At 35.0% G+C, this 20,365-nt stretch overlaps 1 protein-coding gene across 1 annotated transcript in view; it reads left to right on the forward strand.

The window, feature by feature from the left end:
- Positions 1 to 20,365, forward strand: part of spon1b (spondin 1b) — a 66,211-nt gene that overhangs the window by 33,961 nt on the left and 11,885 nt on the right. The window contains exons 7-10 of the mRNA XM_052597794.1: positions 14,274 to 14,338; positions 15,489 to 15,690; positions 17,653 to 17,793; positions 18,464 to 18,539. Of these exons, the coding sequence (XP_052453754.1) occupies positions 14,274 to 14,338; positions 15,489 to 15,690; positions 17,653 to 17,793; positions 18,464 to 18,539 (484 nt within the window). The remainder of the gene's footprint in view (positions 1 to 14,273; positions 14,339 to 15,488; positions 15,691 to 17,652; positions 17,794 to 18,463; positions 18,540 to 20,365) is intronic.

Consider the following 20,365-nt stretch of genomic DNA (forward strand, 5'->3'; position numbering starts at 1 on the left):
TTGTGCATGTAGTAAATTTCCACGTTCTTGTTTGTAAGCTTCAGATCCTCAGAATCCAAGAGAATGTATTCCCATCCGGGTTAATCTAGCCTGAGGTAGATGTACATTATCCTGTCTGCCCTTATAAGTGTGATGGAGACTGTTATGGCTTCTTCACGTCAAAGCAGATTAACTGGTAGTCACTGTAGCACGTATATGATGTGATATCTTATCGCTCTTATCCTTCGTGCGCGGCATAAACAGTCTCCCAACTGACGTCTTTATGATGCCTTGTCTCTGTTTAGCATACCTGCTCTTTATCTTGGATTTATATATTGCTGTGGAGTGATAAAATACATAAAGATAACTTTGCCAGTAACATGCTACAGTTCACAGCTTCTTGTTAGAAAAAGTAGCTTGACAAATAACTGCATTGGTTTGTTTGAACAGTTCATTTGAATTAATAGTTCACTGATCAAATAAATGATTCACTGATTCATTTTAAAGTTTTTTAAGCAAAATGTAGCTAAATGCTGGTGTTTTTTTGCTTCCGTTATAGAAATTACTTTGTTTTTATACTTTAGCTGGTTGTGTTAATGCACAATTACATTAATTTTAATGCTGTTGTGTTCATTTCGATTTTTTTTTTAAGTGATCTAATTCAATTCAATTTATTTAACAACCTTTTGATAGCCCAGTTTTAGGGTTGGCCATTTTGGTTTTGGTAGAAATAAAAAAATAAAAAGAACAATAAAATAAATAGAATAGAATAGAATAAATCAAATTAGAATAAACGATTCACTAATTAATTTTTACAATATGTCTTTTGTTTTGAAGCATAGTATAGTATTTAGCGCCTGTTATATAAATTAGTTTGCTAACTCAGAGGTTTTTATGCCAGATAAATTATCTAACTAAATTTAATATTTTATCTAATCTCATGCATGTACAAAGATATTACGTATCTTTCATATCGTTAACAACTTTTTGAAATGGTAGCTTGAATGTATGGAAAGATGTAACTCAGACAAATTTAGTCAAAATTAAGCAAAACATGGTCTTGTATGCTCTGATTCACAGAGAACTCGTATATAAAGCCATCTAGATTCAGTCCAAGAACTTTAAAGCCATTTTTCTCATCATTTTTCTTTAGTCTTGGTCATTTAGTTGTTCATAGACAACAAAATGAAGAAACAACTGAATTTGTGCCTTGGAATTTGATCCATTAGTTTTGTTTTCTGTCATTCTTTTGTTTACCTAATGCTTTCAAGTAAAATCTCCCACCGTTGGGGTTTCTTTGTTCTCAGCTTCTGAATGACATTTTTTTGCGGGGCATAAGGGGTTCACTGAGGTTTTCATTAATCCTCCATCTTAATTGCTTGACTCGGTTACCTCACGTGTCACTTTCTATTAGCAGCGTTTTGATGTGTAATGTGCAGAAGACAAGATAATTACAGAGAGATGGCTTGGGTAGTGCACAACATAGAGGAAAGGTTATTTGCATCTGTATAGAGCCTGGGTGCCATAGAGCTACAAAGTGTCACATCTGAATGTGCTGCTAATGCGTTTAGCTTGAGTTCGACATGCAAGCTGTATTTTTCTAGCGAGCCTCCCAAGTGGATACTGCATGAATTCAAATAGGAAGTAAAGAAAGTTTTAAATGCTGAGTAATTGCACTTGAAAGGTTTGATGTTGCCTTGTAAAAAATTGGGGAGTTTTATAAAAATTTATACAACAGTTATTTCTGTAAGTTGAATCTGATTGACCGAGAGACTTTTCCAGGAGTGTGATATTCTAGTGATAACAGAACTCTAGCCGTTTCACCGTTTGTATCACTCCGCTTGCGGTATTTCTCACGGCAAGTGTCATGGCGGACGCCCGAATCCACTATAATTTTATAAATACTGTTTTTGTGTCACAGAATGTAGTTTTAAGAGTTTATTTTTAGGCTAGAAAGTAGTTCTTAAGACTTTAAATATGCAGTTTGTTTAGAAGAGATAACATTTATTTAAAACATTTACTCTGATGTTTTCTGAGATGTGAGCTCCACTTGCTCAGTCCAGTTCTCTCTCTATTAATACTCCACTCTGCCTAACACATTGCTTTTAGTACAGTAATACAATAAATTGTCAATAAGGCAACTCAATGTTCCTTCATTACTTGTTCTAAAGTGATGGTTTGGAGTTAGTAACAGAGGCTTGGTCTCAGCTGTTAAACTGTCAGCTTGATTTTTGAAACCGTGGCGGAAGTTAGTAGTTCTGTGCAAAAAAGCCTTTTTTAAAGACACTCAATTGTCGTTTCTTATGCATTTACTCACTCATGCCATCGAACAGTTGTATAAATGCAATATTACACTCATAGCAGTGTGATAGCACAGATCTGCCCATATACAGGCATATAGCACTGCTATGTGTGTGTGTGTGTGTGTGTGTGTATAACATTAAACATAAAAGACAAAAATGAAAAAATAAATGCTTATAAGAAACAAATAGTCAGATAGTCTCTGTATATGTGTGTATATATATTTATATACACACATGCATATATACAGTACATGCTGTACTAGCACACACTATTATATATAATGCATATATATTTATAAATAATATTATACATATTATGTTCGAACTTTATTTAATATTTGGTTATATATTCAAACAATAAATATATAGTTTGAATCAGTTGATCCATTCTTTTTTTGAGTTTGAGTCTCACTTTTTTTCTTTTTCTTCAAGGTTCCTGCAAGTCAAAAATATAAATTTGGACCAGGAAAACAATCCTGATTTTTAAAGTTCACGTCATCTTTACATTGGTATTATTCCAAGAAGATAACACATTATTAAAGCTTTGAACAATGTTATTAAAGAGACTAATGGACATTTTAGTGAACCATTAAATTTAATGATCACTTTGGCGCTCAGTAGAGGATATCAAATTTATCTCTCTGAGTCACAAGATTTATTTTGGAAGCTCGTAAACAAATGAGGTTTTTGGCGTGGAAACATTTCCTGAAGAGTTTATTGGAAATGCATTTGTTATTATTCATCACTTTGTCCAGGTCCTGCACGACTCATGTCCAAATCAAGATTACATGAACTCCAGCGTGTGCTCATATTGCAGATGTGCCAAAAGTCCTTCGCAGGAACTTTGTCGGAAGTCTTCAAGCCTGCTGAGGTCAGCAGGTCTATTTCCCTGCCAAATAGGTCTATTCCCTGGGCTGGCGGGAGGTCGGAAACTAATTACAGAACGCAGGGCAGGGAAAAGTCAACTCATTTTCTTCCACCTCCTTATTGGTGGTTGTACTTCAGCGTGTTGGTATAGCAATGGACATACACTTCAGCCATAATGGATTTATCAAATAAAGCTTGTTGCACTTCATACAATACCTCCTCCTGTCAAAATACACACTTTTAGGTTGCTGCAACCCACAATACGATAACATAAGCCTGGAATATGTCTCCAAAGGCTAACAGACCAATTATGTTATGTAACACAGTGACCTGTGCATAAATGTACCAGCCAGAAATTGGTGACTTTTAAAAGTCTATCGATTTTAAGGTGGCAGCTGCCCAATTAGCAACTGATCATTCTCGTCATCTAGATTCGTCATTACAATGCACAAATGGGAACCAACTCTCATGTTGCTAAGCTATATGGCAACATCTGTAGTTATTCCCTTTTTTTTTTTTGTCTAATTGGATTGAGTTTAAGTCCAAGAGCTAATGAGTGTGGGAACAGCGGCTGGAAATCAAGTGACGCATGCTGGCATGTCGGGTTCGAATAATAAGGTGTAATTGGAAGAATCGATGATAATGGATATGGCTTTTCAGAGCCAATTAAAGCTTTATTCAGCTCCTAAACATACTGTATCAGCATCTGTTTTGTTTAATTACACATCTGTTGAAATTATTTTCAACCATAACAAGAGTAAACCAACATCACTGACTATCATAATTAAGTCGAAGGCTCCTGAAAAGATTGTTTTCGGTTCTTGACATTTGAATAAAAATGGAATCTGAAATACATTTTTTTTATTTATTGTTTATTCTACTAATCAGGTTTCGTGTGTGTTCCTTATATATGTAGCATTATCAATTCATCATCAATATAAATCAATTTAGTTATTAATAATTTGAACATTTTTAAAGCAATGAAAGATGCTTTCATAATGTCAACTTAATTTTTCAAGGACAAACTTTATCTTTATATCAAATAATTATGCTGCGATCTTTTAATTCATCCAAAACCCCTTTTTGACAAGCAGTGCTTCCAGAGAGAACATTAGTTTTACTACTATAGTGTTTTAAAGTGACTTGCAATCTGACCAACTTTGACACACTGTGGTTGAAGTAGTTGTTGGTTTATGCTAATGATTTAGCCAACTTTATGAAATGCTTCTTTAATTCTTAGTTTTTTTTTTCTTTGTCTGCAGGAGTGAGAGAGAATTTATGTGTGGACAGTCATATCTCTGTGATCTTATGGCTGAAACCATTGATTAATGAAACTCAGCGAAGCACTTTCTGACACAAATTATCTGGTAGATTGCTAGCTTTCAGTGAATACTCAAAAGATGATTTTATTGGTCTGAGGTTGCTCTTTCAAAGTTTAGGAGACTTAATTTAGTTGTGTGATAATGTCAGTTATGTGACATTGAATTATTAACTTGGCCTTAGATGTTTCTCCTGAAATTGCATTGGAGAAATATAAAAACAACACAGGCATATAACTATAAAGTGATTGTGGATAGCATAGCTCAGATAATTCGATTTTCTGTGTTAGATGAGAAAATTTGTTGTTTAGTTAAAAGAGGTAGATCGATTTTATTCTATCTCATATACAATCTTACAAATGGCAAAGAGCAAAAGTTTTAGCTTTGATCATTTTTTAAAAAATTATTTAATTAGTGCCCTCAAAAAATTAAAATTGGCAGAAAATGTACTTAATCTGAGATATAGATAAGTTGTTTCGTCATCAGAACAAATATATCAATACTGGTATCAGTAATAAAAATATACAATATAACAAATATTTAAAAATATAAAATTTTTATGTTTTTTTGTACATTAATTTGAATATTGCATGTGAATTTATTGCAATATTGCAAAAGTATATTTCAAAACTTTAATGGTTGATGAGATTAATTGTGATTAATTTCAGAAAAAAATGTGTGATTAGTTCATCAATTGACACCACTAGTTTAAAGTTAAAACACCTAAATGATGGATTTGTTTTTTGCAAACACACATTTTTTTGTTTTACAAGATATTAGTTGAGGACTGAGTGTTGATTTCTTGTGGATTATTACTAATTTGAATTCTCATTCTGATGGCACCCATTCACTGTAGAGGATCTTATTAAGTTCCATTTATTTTCTCTTTTTATTTGTAGAAAATGTTTTTAATGGGGCTTTAAATAACTCATAAAACAATAACCAGATCAGAAAAACCTATGGTGAAACACACAATGTTTTAAATCTCCATTTAACAAAATAGAAAACTTCTATAAAGACAAAAATAATGTCTGAATGAATGAATGCTGAATCTATTTCATAAGAGTTCATTTGAAACTTAAACGATACATTAAAAAAGTTATAGAAAAGTTAAAGCAGTTTCTGTGTGGGATAGACATTATGAATGCCAGTGAGTTGTGACATTTTCCCAATGCCTGCCGGCTGTCGGCCTCACCTCTCCTTCATCAGAGTGACAGAATGAACGACTGAGAGTTTTATATGGAGACTTTGGACCGAAAAAACCCTTCGGCCCGATTGAAAGGTTATTATAGAGAAAATGAGAATTTGAAAATCTATATTTATATATAATAATAATAAAACATTTGTTATATAAATGTCCTGTTTTCTTATTTTAGAAGTACGATTGTCAAAATCCATAAGGCAGCCCTATACACTGTGAGAAAAATAGAGCGAGGGAGAAAAAGAGAGCGAGAGAGAGAGGCTGAATGTTATCTCATTTTCTCCTGTCTTGCATTTCCCGGGATTACATTAAAGCCTGGATGGGGATCCAGTAAGAGTTAGTTATTATTAGCGCAGTTCCCTCTTGCGTTTTAGCAATATTAGCATAAACACCGTCAACCCTTCACCCACTGTAAACGCCGCAACAAAGGCCTTCAAACCCTGGATGAAATTATGAGCTCTTTTGATGTTGCAATCTTGAGCCTGATTAAAAAAAAGGGACGATCAAGCTTTGTTTTCCTTCGTTTGATCTGAATCGTTGGCGTGTTGCTTGGCATCCCTTTCATGTCAGAATTATTAATTGTGGCTTCACCTGTATGAAAATTATCTTTCGCTGTTGTTATGTTTTTACTCAGAACTTCACATCAGCGAAACATGGCTCCATTAAAATGGAATGTTGAAAAGTGAGTTTGTTCTGTCAACCGTGAGACAGTTGAGGATTTTTGGACAGTATTCAACTTAGTTTGATAGTTTGAAATTACTGTATGCTGCAAAGTGCCCAAGTAATCATGACTCTGTCTTTATTTTCAGTGTTTCTTGTGTGCTGTCGATTTTTCCTTATCTCCATTTTGAAAGTCACGTAAGTCATTAACCGGCAAAGTTAAAGAGAATAGCATTCTCATTAAACTTTTTCTCTGCTTTTAAACAATTCCAGATCTGTTGCTGATTAAGTGAGCCTTTGTGTAATGGACTTGAAAGAACGGTGGACTGCTTGCGTTACTGTGAAATCACGCGCCTTTAAGCAGATCCATACTGAAGATTGTGAATTAGTGAACAATAGCCTATACAGGGATTTACTGAGACTTCTTATTGAGCATGGCCAATTAAAAATAATGCGTGCCAGAAAGACAGTAAAAAATGATTCATGCATTTTAATAATGTCAAACTGTAGGAAAATAAGTGCATATATATATATATATATATATATATATATATATATATATATATATATATATATATATATATATATATATATATATATATATGAACCCGTAGAAAACTTCAACTTAAAGTATTTTGTTTCTAAAATAAAACTGTTAAAGGGCTGACCATATAGGAGGGAGGATGTCTATTAGTTTGAGGTTGTATTGTATTGCGTTGCTAATATTATTGGAGTTTTTCTTTTTTCTTTTTTACATACCTGTGCCACTAGAGTTAATGCCAGTTCACACTATGGGCAATAACTCCAATTATAAATATTTAATATTTAAACCATCTGATGACATAACTACAATACGCTCTTATAATAAACAGAATGTTATTGTCCTTTAATGTGGATTAATATATCGGCTTGTTATCTTTATAGTTATCTTTCTTGGTGTGAATAAGCCTTTCGAACAAAAATACTTAAATTCAAACCTGTATTTCTTGTGTGAGCTCCGCAGCTCAGAGTATCTGGAACACATGCTTCTACAAAATTATTTTTTTGTTAAAGTGCCCTTATTATGCCATTTTTAAGGTTCCTAATATAGTTTTGGGAGTCTCAATAGGTTTACATGCATATAAGGTCCAATAAGGCAAACAATGCTTTCATTTTTGCTCAAAATATGCATTTAATATCAACTTATTTTTCCAGTGACTGTCAAATGATTATTTCGAAGCAATTCTAAGATTCATTCTCTCTAAAACCCCCTTTTGTGTGAGCCTACTCTACTCTGATTGGACAGAGGCCCAGTCTGTTGTGATTGGTCTGCTGTGTACAGCACACACCCATTGCTGTAGTTCCATATTTGAATGATCGATAGAAAATATAAAAAGCTATTGTTTATCGTTCTTACAGTTTGAGATTCAGTGGAGCCGGTATGTCCCAATAAACTGGGTATTGAGCCGTCTTTCGAGCACAAGCATTTTGTAAATCCCACCATGAACTGCCAGAGATTAGAAAATCAGTCATCAGTAAAATTACGCGTTTGAGGGTGGGTCAAGTTGTTCGCTGCCGGCCAATGTAGAACATAGCTGCGCATTATGCAAGTGTGTTATCCCAAGACATGTAGCCATCACGAAAGTGGGATTTAAATTACTAATGACTCATTAACGCTGTTCGGAGACGATTCTTTGTTTTGGGAGAAAATAACTTTATCTTGCTCTTTTGGCTTTGCAATTTTGCAGATAATTTGCATTCACATACAGCTACATTACACACTGCATGAAAAGCAATGTTAGAAATGACATAATAGGGGTACTTTAAATGATCGCGTTTGCTTTTAAGCGTGATTGGACAATTATTTTCAAATAATTTGCATTGTATATTTGTTTTTTAACAAACCCACACTTTACCAAAAATCTCTAAGGCTGAAAACAGATTTTAGATGATGTGAAAATAAAGTGTGCAAAAGCCTCGGAAGTGTGATTCTGAGTTGTTAGCTCTGACTGACACCTCTCTGAGCATAACTCAATTACTTCCACCGCAGCTAGCAGCTGATGGACACGTCCTGCGGGAATCGCAGTCATAGGCAGCACAGGCCACAATTGTCCAGACAAGGTCAAGATTACCAATGATTCAGAACTAAAAGGCAACACAAAAGGGCCAGTAATGTACTGGGACTGTTGAAGGATTATTCTGGGTTATTGGGTGATAAGTAGCAATGACTCTGAAAGAAGCGGTGTAGATTGGAAAAAGTGATTCAGAGGAGAACTTCAGGACACGCTTTCCGGGCTCTGGATGGCTGGTAATTGCTGTTTGCCAAATGAGTGGCACTTCCAGAAAACTCAATATTTTTCTTTGTCACTCTCTATCTACTCTTATCTGTGTGTGTGTGTGTGTGTGTGTGTGGTAGAGAAGAGGTCAAGGTTTGGCTGGTTAGCATGATTCAGTTAGTCCCCTGCTGGTAGGTTGATTTAAAAAAATACATAAAAAGTGCAATTCATGCTTAAAATGGATTGAATACACATTTTTCATGATGAATATAATTTTAATTGATTTAAATAAAATTTTTGATATTTAGGAGGCATAAAGTCAAATTAATAAAAATCTGTTTCATACATAAAATTATTTGAATACACATGATTATAATGAACAGGATTATAATTTATGAATTAAAATTATAACTCCTGAAAATATCAAAATGAAAGTCAATAAGATAATACGATGCAATTCATACATAAAATAACTTGAATACAAATCTTCAATGATGAATGATTTTCATTTCTGAATTAAAACAATTTTTTTTTTTTTAAGGAGCATAAAGTCTAAATTTTAGGGTGAAACAAGACTTGAATACACATCTAACATAATGAACATGATTTATATTTCAGAATTTAAAATTAAAGTTAAGTTTTTAGGGGGCATAAACTCAGATACAGATTCCTGATACTATAATGAAAAAAAGCCTCATTAGAGAATGGAGGGCAATACAATGCAAACCTTAATGAGATTGGCATTTTTATTTATTATTGTCAAATTCCAAAAAATACTGAACATAAAATATCATGTACTGTATATAGTTACACCATGACATTTTTAAATACATTAAATGTAAACTTTTATTGAAATGGTTTTCCACTGCATGTGAAACTAACATGAATGTAAAGAGCCCATTTCTAAGAACTTTAGTTTTAGACTACATTTGCCTTTTCTGTATCTTTCTTTATCTTATTTATCATTGACCCAAGTGCCATAACTTCATCATTATGGGGCAAAAAGCATCTTTCTCCACTGACGGTCATCCAGCAGCAGCCGTTGGTAATATGTGAGCTGCATGCCCAGTCCCTCAGCCCATGTGCTTATGTGAGTCTCTTTTGAAGCCTGCAGAAACGGAAAGATGTATATGACCTTCCCCGAGGCATTTCTCCAAGAACCCTCTGAGACCCTCTGGCTTCTCAGCAGTCACACTCCTCTACCTCTCATCCTTTGTTCCTCTCCTCTTCTGTCTCACTCCATCCCTCCAGCAATTTGGTCGGGGTCAGTTTGGGGCGACGGTCTGTGAAGTGTAAAACCCGTTTTCAGAAACAGCAGCCAGGGACCCGGAGTGACACAGTTCTCATTTGCTGCACAGCAAGGATGGCCCAAAAGCATATTCACTGAGTGCAAGTGAAAGTCAACAGTTGTCATTCTTGAATAACGTCCTGAGAAATAGAAGGCAAGAACTAAAGGGGAATAGAGTAAAAGTTTTCAATGAATCGATGTTACCATATACTGTGAGAAATTTTTAAACACTATAAATAAAACAAAGATTACTGGACTATGTTTTACAAGAGAGGACTATTGTTTTTTTTTTTCAAAGTGTTATGTTTATTTCAATGTTGCATGCAGTTTTAAGTTTATTTACTAGCAATTTCTGAGTGAAAATAGTTTGTACACCAATTTACATACTTTATACTGTACATTAAGCCAATTGTTTTGAATTACCAGTTTTTTAAATGTTGTTTAAATATGCGAATTTGCACTAATTTGCATGCAAGTACAGAATAGAAATCTGAGAACTGTATACATATTTGTCTAAATTGTTTAAATGTATAAAAATTTCAGCAAAATTAATATGAAAAGAAGTTAGAACCTGGTTTTATACAATTCTCAGACTTCTGTTCTGGACAGATATGCAAATCTGTGCATATTTGCATATTTAAACAGAGTTTTTAGAGAGGTCATTTTGGATATCTGTGTTTTATCACTCCATAAATCACATATTTTATCACAAATTTAGACAAGATGTGAACAAACTCTTTTGTAAAAAACAATATTCAGAATACAGTTAAATTAAAACTGGAAAGTTTGGTCTGTAGTTTGGTTTTAAAGAAACGTGTTGTAATTGAAATCTAAAGACGCAAATGGAAAAAGCATAATAAAACGAACACCTAAATGTGTATTTTGGATATTTTCTTTCAACTAGTCTTAAAAGAATGGATTAGGTTATGGAAGCAAATTAGCCCAAAATCTTAAAATTTTACCATTTTCTTGCCTCAATTTAATAACCCCCACCCCACCTCCAAATCTTGAAATTTTTGCTCTCACTCTTTTGTTGGGCCAAACCTGTATTACTGAATTTCTTCTAAATCAGTCAAAAGATATTTTGAAAATTGTCCCAAGTGTTGTTTTGAACACCATTCAATTTCACTGTATGGACAACAGTTTTACAAAATATCTACTTCTTATGTTTCACAAAAGAGGTCATAGAGGTTTGGAAGGGCATGAGGATGAGGAAACGACCATATTTTGGATGACCTGTCACTTTTCATACTGTAAATAAATACTGTCATTAGCATTCATACCACAATACACTGCATATCTGCATCCACAAAATACACTACGTGTGACCTGTATGTGAAATGCAAGCGAGCGGCCCAAAGAATTGAGAATAAGTTTGCGACCAAAGCACCAAAACCAAAAGTGAACTTGCCTCAAGGTGTTAAAAGCTGAACTAGAGACAGGATCCTTCAGGGAGCTGCAGACTCTCTCGAAGGAAAAAAATCATCAGTCAGCCATGAACGAAATGTCTTTCTGTTTTCTTGAAGCTTCTCGGGTACATCCCTCCCTAAAAACCCTCAAGGAGGTCAGAAAGCTTCAGAAGAACTTGGTTTCTGGCCCACGGTTTGGCACTGATGTATTATTATTATTTTGCACCACAATCAATGTTCATGTTCAGAGCACTGGACCGGTTTATTTCTTGGTTCAGCGGTTTGGTGATTTACTTTGAGATTTCGCTCCTGTGTTGTCAACCTAAGTACACTTGATAAATCCTCCGAATAAGCAGGAGTGAAGTCCATTTGGCCCATTTCAGGCAGTATATTTCTTTCTGGTTCGTATGTGAGGACCCAACTTCCAGAGTGGTGGACCGTAAATTAATATCCTCAAGCATGTGCGGCACCATCTGCCTCTTCGAAACGTATTCATCAATTTGGCCAATTAGCAGATTAATTGCTTGATTACTCCAAGGCAGCTGTGTATTTCTCACGAAAATGCCAACAACAGCAGAACCGAGTCTTAGCACAGTCTTACTTCTTCTACAGTTCTTTGTTTGGTCGCAGCTGTTATTGAATTTCTGTTGCAAAGTGGGTCTATTGTTGAACCAGTTAGTGTGTCGATAAATATAGGAGTTGAATGCACAACAATATGTCTTTGTTGACCCGAGTGGCCTTTGTGTGCTATTTCTGAGGATGAATGCAGTAACAGCGAATTTACTTTTAGTGGACTTGACCTAAACTGATGGAAGTTTTTAAACTTCCAAACTCAGCAAGCATTGAGTAAGCAAGTATATATTGATTTTTATGGTGTTTTATATGGGCTGTCTTTGCATTAATGCAAATCGTGCAGGCCATTAGGAATGTACAAACTCACTTTGTACATCTGTTTGATGTGAGTGTGCTTTCCTCACTCTGCTCTGCATCAAAGAGCATGTGCCATCAGCATCTACATTTTTCAGTTGTCTCACTTTCATTGATCTGATGGAAGAGTTTTAGTATGCATGTGTAATGATAATCATTTGGGCCACTTGCTCCCTGTGGATTGAGGTTAAGTCAGGGCTCTCTAGTGCCTTTTTGACACCCCTGACCAAACCTGAATCTATATGCTGAACTGTCTTTGATGCAAAATGGCCTGTCATTACAAATGTCCTCACAAAGCTCTTATGTCAGATTGTCAAAGGAAGTTAAGGATAATTTTATAGGAAAAACATAGTAAAATATTTGTACTCTTTATTATTGATATAGGCCTGTGTTCATTATATATATATATATATATATATATATATATATATATATATATATATATATATATATATATATGCATGCATTCTCTATAAGTACACAAAATCATCCTGCACAAGGTAATGTTTATTTTGCATTATTTAATTACTTTTAGTTTTATTTATATATTTTTTTTCATTCTATTTTTGTCAGTTGTTATTTTAATCTTAGTTTAAGTTTTAGTATTTTTGTAATTTACATGTTTATCATTTTTATTATTATTTCTATTTAGCTTTTTTTAATAATATAGTACTGCAACCTAATTGACTCAAGTTAGTTGCGAAGGCAGCATTTCTCATCTTTATTTGTTTATTTTTAAGTTTATTTTTTGTATTTAATATAAGTTAACAATAGCAATCTGACATTTAAAAAAAAAAAATGTTTTTATAATTTTAATAAAATATTTTTTTATTTATAATTACAGTAGGTCAGAGCAGAACTGACAGGAAGCAAAGCAGGAAAGAGAAAGGTCTGGGAGTCAGGATTGGAACTCAGGACACCTGTAACACAACAGCGCCAAATGTCTTCAAATCGCAGACATTTTTAGTCAGCTTTAGTATTTCAAACACATTGAGCTTTGGTGCTCGTGTGGGTGATATGGGTTTGAATCCAGAAGATAACATATGATAAATCATGCTGTGTATGTCGCATTGGAGAAAAGCGTCTGCTAAATGCATACATTTAAATTTTAAATGAACTGTGTTGTGCCCCTATTTTATTTTTCCTGCCCTTCTGCTCATCATTTCCTGATAGCACCCTATATTCACTATCAATAAAATGATGAAAATATTTATTTCATATCATCTGCTAAGAGCAAGAATACAACATAAGGGTGCATTATTTGGATAATCTCTCATAGTCTAAGGCAACAAACAAATCTTTTCTCTCTCTCAAAAAAAAAAAAAGCTGCCTGTGAATGTACTGGTCACTTTGGGACAAAAAGGAAAACTTACTGTAATTCAATTCTATTTTTAAGGCCTCTGTTTAAATTGAAACTATACGCTGTCCCAGTGTGCAGTGCAGTATGCTTCAGTATAAACCTGAAACTGTCAGCGGTAACGGAAACCTTCAGGATCCTGTCTGAATGTTGGAACAGATCCTCAGACACATCTTTGAGCTTTTATTCTCGCAATCACAGCCACACAAGCTCCCAGCATCCCCTGATGAATATGTACAGGGATTGCCTTTCTTACTCTTTCGGTGCCTGTCGATCTCTGTCTGTTGCTTTTGTCTCAATCACGCTCTCTTACTTTCTTTGTGCCTGTTCCTTACTAATGTGGTTTTATTGTAGCTGCTTCTTGTGGTTCTCAATAAAGTATTGTTGAAGCCTGGTGTCTTTTCCCTTGGGTCCAAGTATCACAAGAAACAAATGGATCAATGCACCGAACAATAGCAGAAATCTTAAGCACACAACCTGAAGTGAAGTCTTGTCATGAATATAAGTGTCAGAGGCTTAGGGAGAAAAATAAAGCATGGAATAGAAACTTTTAGTTTTGTAGTGCTGGAAAGATAGACAAATTGAAGAAAGTAGAACACAAAATCCTTGCTGTTTTGTTTCAGCGCTCTTGATGTTCTATATATAGGATGCAATAAAAATGCACATTCTCTTTTTCTGTCTGTTTCTCTCCATCTCTCTCTCTCTCAGGGTGATGATGTTATGACAGTTATCAAAACCAAAGCCCAGTGGCCCGCCTGGCAGCCTCTTAACGTGTAAGTTTCTATCGCTTTTGCATTTAGACAACAGCCCCCAAAAAGTGTGAGAAAATGGTTATTTTAAATTACAATAATATTTAAAAATATTATGGTTTACTTCATTTTTGATCAAATAAATGCAGCCTCAAAAAAGAGAGGGGGTGGGCGGGAGGGGTTAACTACGATCTTGCTTCTTGGATGAGTATTTTTCAACACTAAGACCTGCTTCATAAAAAGCTCTTTAGCACCTGCTGGGTATGTAGATGTTTCTTTCCCGCTCACTAACGAGGCGGTTAATATTTGATGTGGTTTTGTTTAGCGAAGGCTTCCGCTTTTTTGATGAGAGTAGCATTTCCCCTGCGGTGCTTTCGCGATTGAGGTTAATGGCCTCCCTCCAGCTCCAATACATCAGGACATTCTCTTGACCTATTTTAACATCAGACTGTCAATTACCACAACCAATTTACCCCATGAAGAGGGACTGGCAATAGCAGACACTAATTATTTCCAACCATAAGTCAAACATACGAGGCGCTTTCCGCCAATAGGGCACGCTGTGCTATCCTATAACTTTTTTCTTTAAAGCATTAGAGTAACAAATTGCCTTTTTGTGTTGTGAAACGTATAAGATCCAGTATTTTTGTCTAGCATAAAATTAGGCTAGCAAAGTAGCTTGTATAGATCCTTTTGTTTATCTTCTTGACTGCATACAATGCTATTTATAACCAATTTTTATTTTATAATACATGATTTAACTATAATTATTTACTGTTTCCCACATTTGCAAAACTTGAGTTTAATTCTCATCTGCCTGGAGTGCATGGCTCTCTCTCTCTTCTTCTTTCTTCTGCTCTCAAGTGTGGGCTGTGCGAGTCATAAGGTGCTGGTTTTATGATGAATATTTAATATGTGTTAATCAATAGATCCAAGGAGCATCTTCAAACATGCAGCCTGCTCAGCTCAAATGGCAACAGTTGCTTTGGTGATGGTTTGTTATCAGGGCAATTAGTTTGATTAATTACCATCTGCATGGATTCTTACAAATTATGCCTTAGCGCATAATACAGGACACAGGCGTCTTGTAAGTGGCATTATGTTTGTGTACAGACCTTTCTCTGAAACAACTTTATTTTCGGATGACTTCTCCTCTTCCCTTGTCTGCTCTCAGGCGTTCCGCCCCCTCCGCAGAGTTCTCGGTGGATCGAGCCCGTCATCTCATGTCGTTCTTGACTATGCTGGGCCCCAGTCCCGACTGGAACGTGGGATTGTCTGGGGAGGACCTGTGCACCAGGGATTGCGGCTGGGTCCAGAGACTGGTGAAGGATCTGGTGCCGTGGGACGCCGGTACTGACAGAGGGGTCACTTATGAGGTCAGCTTTCACAGACTGATGATTTTGTTACATCAGAACATACTGTGAGAGATTCCAGGATGGAGTCCAGATATGAGGCAACATGGGTCATTATTGAGCATACACTGAAGCTAGCTTTTCAGAACCTTTCTCTTCTACTGTATGTTAATCTAAGATCTTGTCTTGTACCAGCTGTAAACAGTTTCACAAGACATCAAGTCAGTTGCTTGGTTTCTCTTATTTATACTGAATTTTTGTTATAATCATTAAATTATGTTTGTAAATATTTAATGCGTTTAACATCATATTTTTTGGCGGTTAACATGTTAATGCATTTAGTTCTAAGAAAACTCAGTAATAGATTTCAGTTGTGCAGATTATTCAAATTAAATTCAATTTACACTCAGAACATTAATGTATGCAACTGCACTCCTGCCTTACTTGCACAAAAAAAACAAAAAAAATTCATGCAAATTACGATAATTAAATAATGAAATAAAAAATAATAATCAATATTCAGCCATTCATTATTTATTATTATTACTTCTACAATTATTATTATTGTTGTTGTTTTAAAAAATAAAAAATATAAATAGATACAAATATTATAAACGACCTACAATACATCAACGTTAATAAAAATAATCATATTCCATATTCAACCATTTAATAACAACAATAATAACTGTTGTTAACTGTAAAATAACTGTAAAAACTGTTGTTGTTGTTGTTATTGTTTTTATTAAGTATTATTAAAAATGTTGTTAAGTCAATAATTAAAAATAAAATATCTAAAACGTATTAAAACAACAACAATAATAATATTCAATATTAAGCCATTCAATAGTAATAGTAATAAATAGTAGTAATAAAATGGTTGTTGTTGTTAAAAAACAGTTATGTGGTAAAATATTATTTAAAAAAATGTATAATAAAAATAATTATAATAATGATCAACACTTTATGAACTTGTATGTTTAATTGTGTATCTTGTAGGTGATATTTCACTTGTTGAGCTTTATTGATTAAATTACTATACAATTAAACAAAGATACATGTTTGATTTATGAATAAATTCTCATTATGGGTGTCTTTATTATTTATCTTTAAATAGGAGCTCTGATGAAGACATGTTTGTATGCCCTCTGATTAGTTCTGATCAGTTTTTTATAAACCACTCAGAACAGAATGAAAGTTATGATGTCAAATTAAATAAAAGCTTTAATTGCATTTAGGCCTATTAACTTTGACAGCAATAATTACAAGGTAATGGAATAATATTTTGTTATGCCCTGAAGGTTTGATGTGAAAATGAAATTGTTTTATAAACAAAGTGAAAACTACTTTCAATTCATAGTGCTTCCATATTGTCTGAAGTTTTAAGCATTTTAAGCAAATTTAAAATTGCTTCTGAATGTACAAATTCCAAAGCTGAACTAAATAAATACATAGAGGAAAAAAAGAGTGCAAATAAGCCAGTTTTCTCAAGGTGTCTATGTTGCTTCTAGTGTCAATAACATCTTCATATTTACTCAAGAGCTGTTCAGAGCAAACAGTATTAAGTCTTTGCATTTCCCGGATACTAAGTGGAACCACACGCTGCCCCCTGCTGGTATGAGACAGTCCTGAGTTGTTTCTTGAAAGAAATAAGTCAGCTTCAGAAGTTGAACTCTTGAAGCAGTTGGAGCAGCAGCTGGTCTTTGTTTTGCAGCGTTGCTCTGAAGGCTTGGAAGCGGAACGCAAGTAACTGTCAGGTGACTCAAAGTGCTGGGGCAGGAAACAAGGCCATAAATCACTCATAAAGGAAATATTATGCAGTCAATGAATGATGTATATGGAAATGAAAGGTGGGAGGCCCTGGCAGATGGCATCCAAAAGTCACATACTCTACTTCTGTTTTTCTATTACCCTCCCTCCTCTCTCTCTCTCTCTCTCTCTCTCTCTCTTTCTCCTGTAATCCTCTGTTTCTTATGTACATCCAAGTCTCCCAATAAACCCAGCAATCCCCAGGAGCGGATTCGACCCCTCACCAGTTTGGATCACCCACAGAGCCCCTTTTACGACCCTTCTGGTGGCCCCATCCCACCCCTCGCCCGAGTGGTAGTGGAGAGAATCGCAAGAAAGGTGTTGTTTTTTTTCTTTTAGTTATTTATAATTATAGTATTTATATCTGTTTACACCTTTTTACAATTATCAAATCTATCATCTTTAACACTTATAATTGAATACCAAATGTAATCTTGCCCGTAACAATTTATGATTTTTTTTTTTCTGTTCTCTATCAAAGTGGAACAGTTTTTAATGTTTATAAATATATTTAGTATTCAGTATAAACAGCTGTGTTGTTTAAAATAGCTGCTGACCCTGATTTGCTGAGTCATAAAAGTCAATTTGCTAAACAAACTAAAGCAGTTGCTTATAAAAAATATGTCAAAGCAAGCAGTCGTGAGACACAAACACTCAGCAACGCTCATAACACATCTGTAATCCTTCAAATGACAGTGTTTGGAGGATTCTGTTCTAAAATAATCCATTCCGGAACTTATCGACATGAACCAGAACTCTTAATATTCCACACCAGATGTTTCATCTCTGTCTCACAGCTGGGAAGAATCTCATCTCTAGGCTTTTGAGTGGGGTAAAGCATGGGATTGCCTTGAGCCAGCTAGTTTACAATCATCTGCCCTTAGAGAATCTTTTTTTTTGCACGGGGCTTAGCATGATAGTGATCAGATGGCAAATGGTGGATCTTATCAGGCGCTGTGATGTTGATCCATGTTCTTCCAATCTGCAGGGAGAGCAGTGCAATACCGTGCCCGACACCATAGACGATATCGTCGCTGATATTGCTCAGGAGGAGAAGGAGGAAGGTGTGTATGGCTACGCTATCTTATCCAATTTGTAGCACCTCATTTAAAAACATAGCCACCGGACAGTTTAATGAACAAGGCGGCCTGCAGGTATCTTGGAGTAAACCTCCCAATGTCCCTTCTGTCACGGTTAAGTCAAACAACAGGAAGATGAAGAAGAACAATATGCTATACCATGGTGCACTTCAATTATGTTTGTTGGCTAATGCACTCTGCCAGATAATTACCTGTGGTTTCCCTCCAGTTTCTTGTGAGTTTCAGGAGTGGAAAGATGGAGACTGGAATGAACAAGAGCTTTGCTGCTTTTAAAGCTAAAGAGTCTCATTTCTATGCTGCTAGCAGCTATTAGTCCAGCTCTGAGCTCAACCAGTGTTGCTGTCAGGCTGGGCAGAAAATGTTTTGATAGAAGCACCGAGCCACAAAGAGGAATAAAAAAAAGAGACAGAAATATAGCAGACAGAAAGATAAAAATCCTTAAAGAAAAAGTCAATTTTTAAAATGGAAATTTGCTAAATATGTGTACTGACCCTCAGGACAAGTTGTAGATGAGCTTGTTACTTCAGAATAGATTTGGAAAAATTTAACATTACATCAGTTGTTCACCATTGGATCCTCTGTAGTGAATGGGTGCCGTCATAATGAGTCCAAACGGCTGATAAAAACATCACAATAAACCACAACATGACTCCAGTCCATCTGTTAAAGGTACAGGTTGTAGTACCTGCCACTAGAGGGCACACTACCAAAACAATAACAATCGCGTGGTTTGATGATGCTAAGAAGGAGCGTGGAATGATGGGATTTGTTGTCTTCTTACACAGTAATTGGGCATACATAGCAAATGCGAGTTCAATGATTTGCACAAGTAGATTACATACAAAGTAATGCAAAGACTCGATCAGACTATGGATCAGACGAGTTCTTGTGTGGTTGGCCCGTAGACTTACATTTACAGTTTCTGTCCTTGTCGACAGAACCAGTGGCAGAATGTAAACATTAATTATGTTCCATAAATAAGTAACACAATCCACCATAAAATGTGCAAAAAGAAGTAAATAAGGAACTGCTTGAAGCAAGCTAGTGGTTTGCTGGACACTAGACACTACTTCCGCATTTGTCCACGACACTGTTTTCATGTGGTTTCTACGTCAGTAAAGGCGGTAACAATGGTTACTAACGTCATTGACAAGTGCCCTGCCTCGTGTCACTGTTTAGAATGGGGAATTTTCTCATGATTTACAAGTAGTTGAAAACATTAGAAATATTGTTAGTTATCAGCTGGACAAAATATATAACATTAGCCTAATGGTTTTTGGATATTTTACTGCAAATATCTTACACATTGTACCTTTAATCTATTGTCAAGTAAATAGCTGCATTTTTGTGGTAAATTTGTTATTAAGATGTTGTTTTAGACTAAAACAACTCCTCTATCCATATAGATTTTTCCAGTGAAAAGGTAATCTCATCTGAATCAGGAGTGAAATATGCTCAGATCAAGCACCGTTTAAAAGGGAAAACATTCCAAAACTATTCTAATAAATATGTTGGTGGATTTTAATGTGAGGACATGGAATGGGCTTTTTCAGTGGATGAAGCAATGTAGTATTTTATCTAAAAGCAATTGTATAAACGTTAAGGGATAGTTCACCCAAAAAGTTAAAATTCTGTCATTAATTACAAACCCTCATGTTGTTCCAAACCCGTAACACCTTCATTCATCTACTGAACACAAATAAAGATATTTTTGATGAAATCTTAGATTATAGGTGTATGTGACTTTCTTCATTCAGACAAATACAACCAGAATTATATATATATATATA

The sequence above is a fragment of the Carassius gibelio genome, chromosome B25, assembly GCF_023724105.1.
Source record: "Carassius gibelio isolate Cgi1373 ecotype wild population from Czech Republic chromosome B25, carGib1.2-hapl.c, whole genome shotgun sequence".
Lineage (NCBI taxonomy): Eukaryota > Metazoa > Chordata > Actinopteri > Cypriniformes > Cyprinidae > Carassius > Carassius gibelio.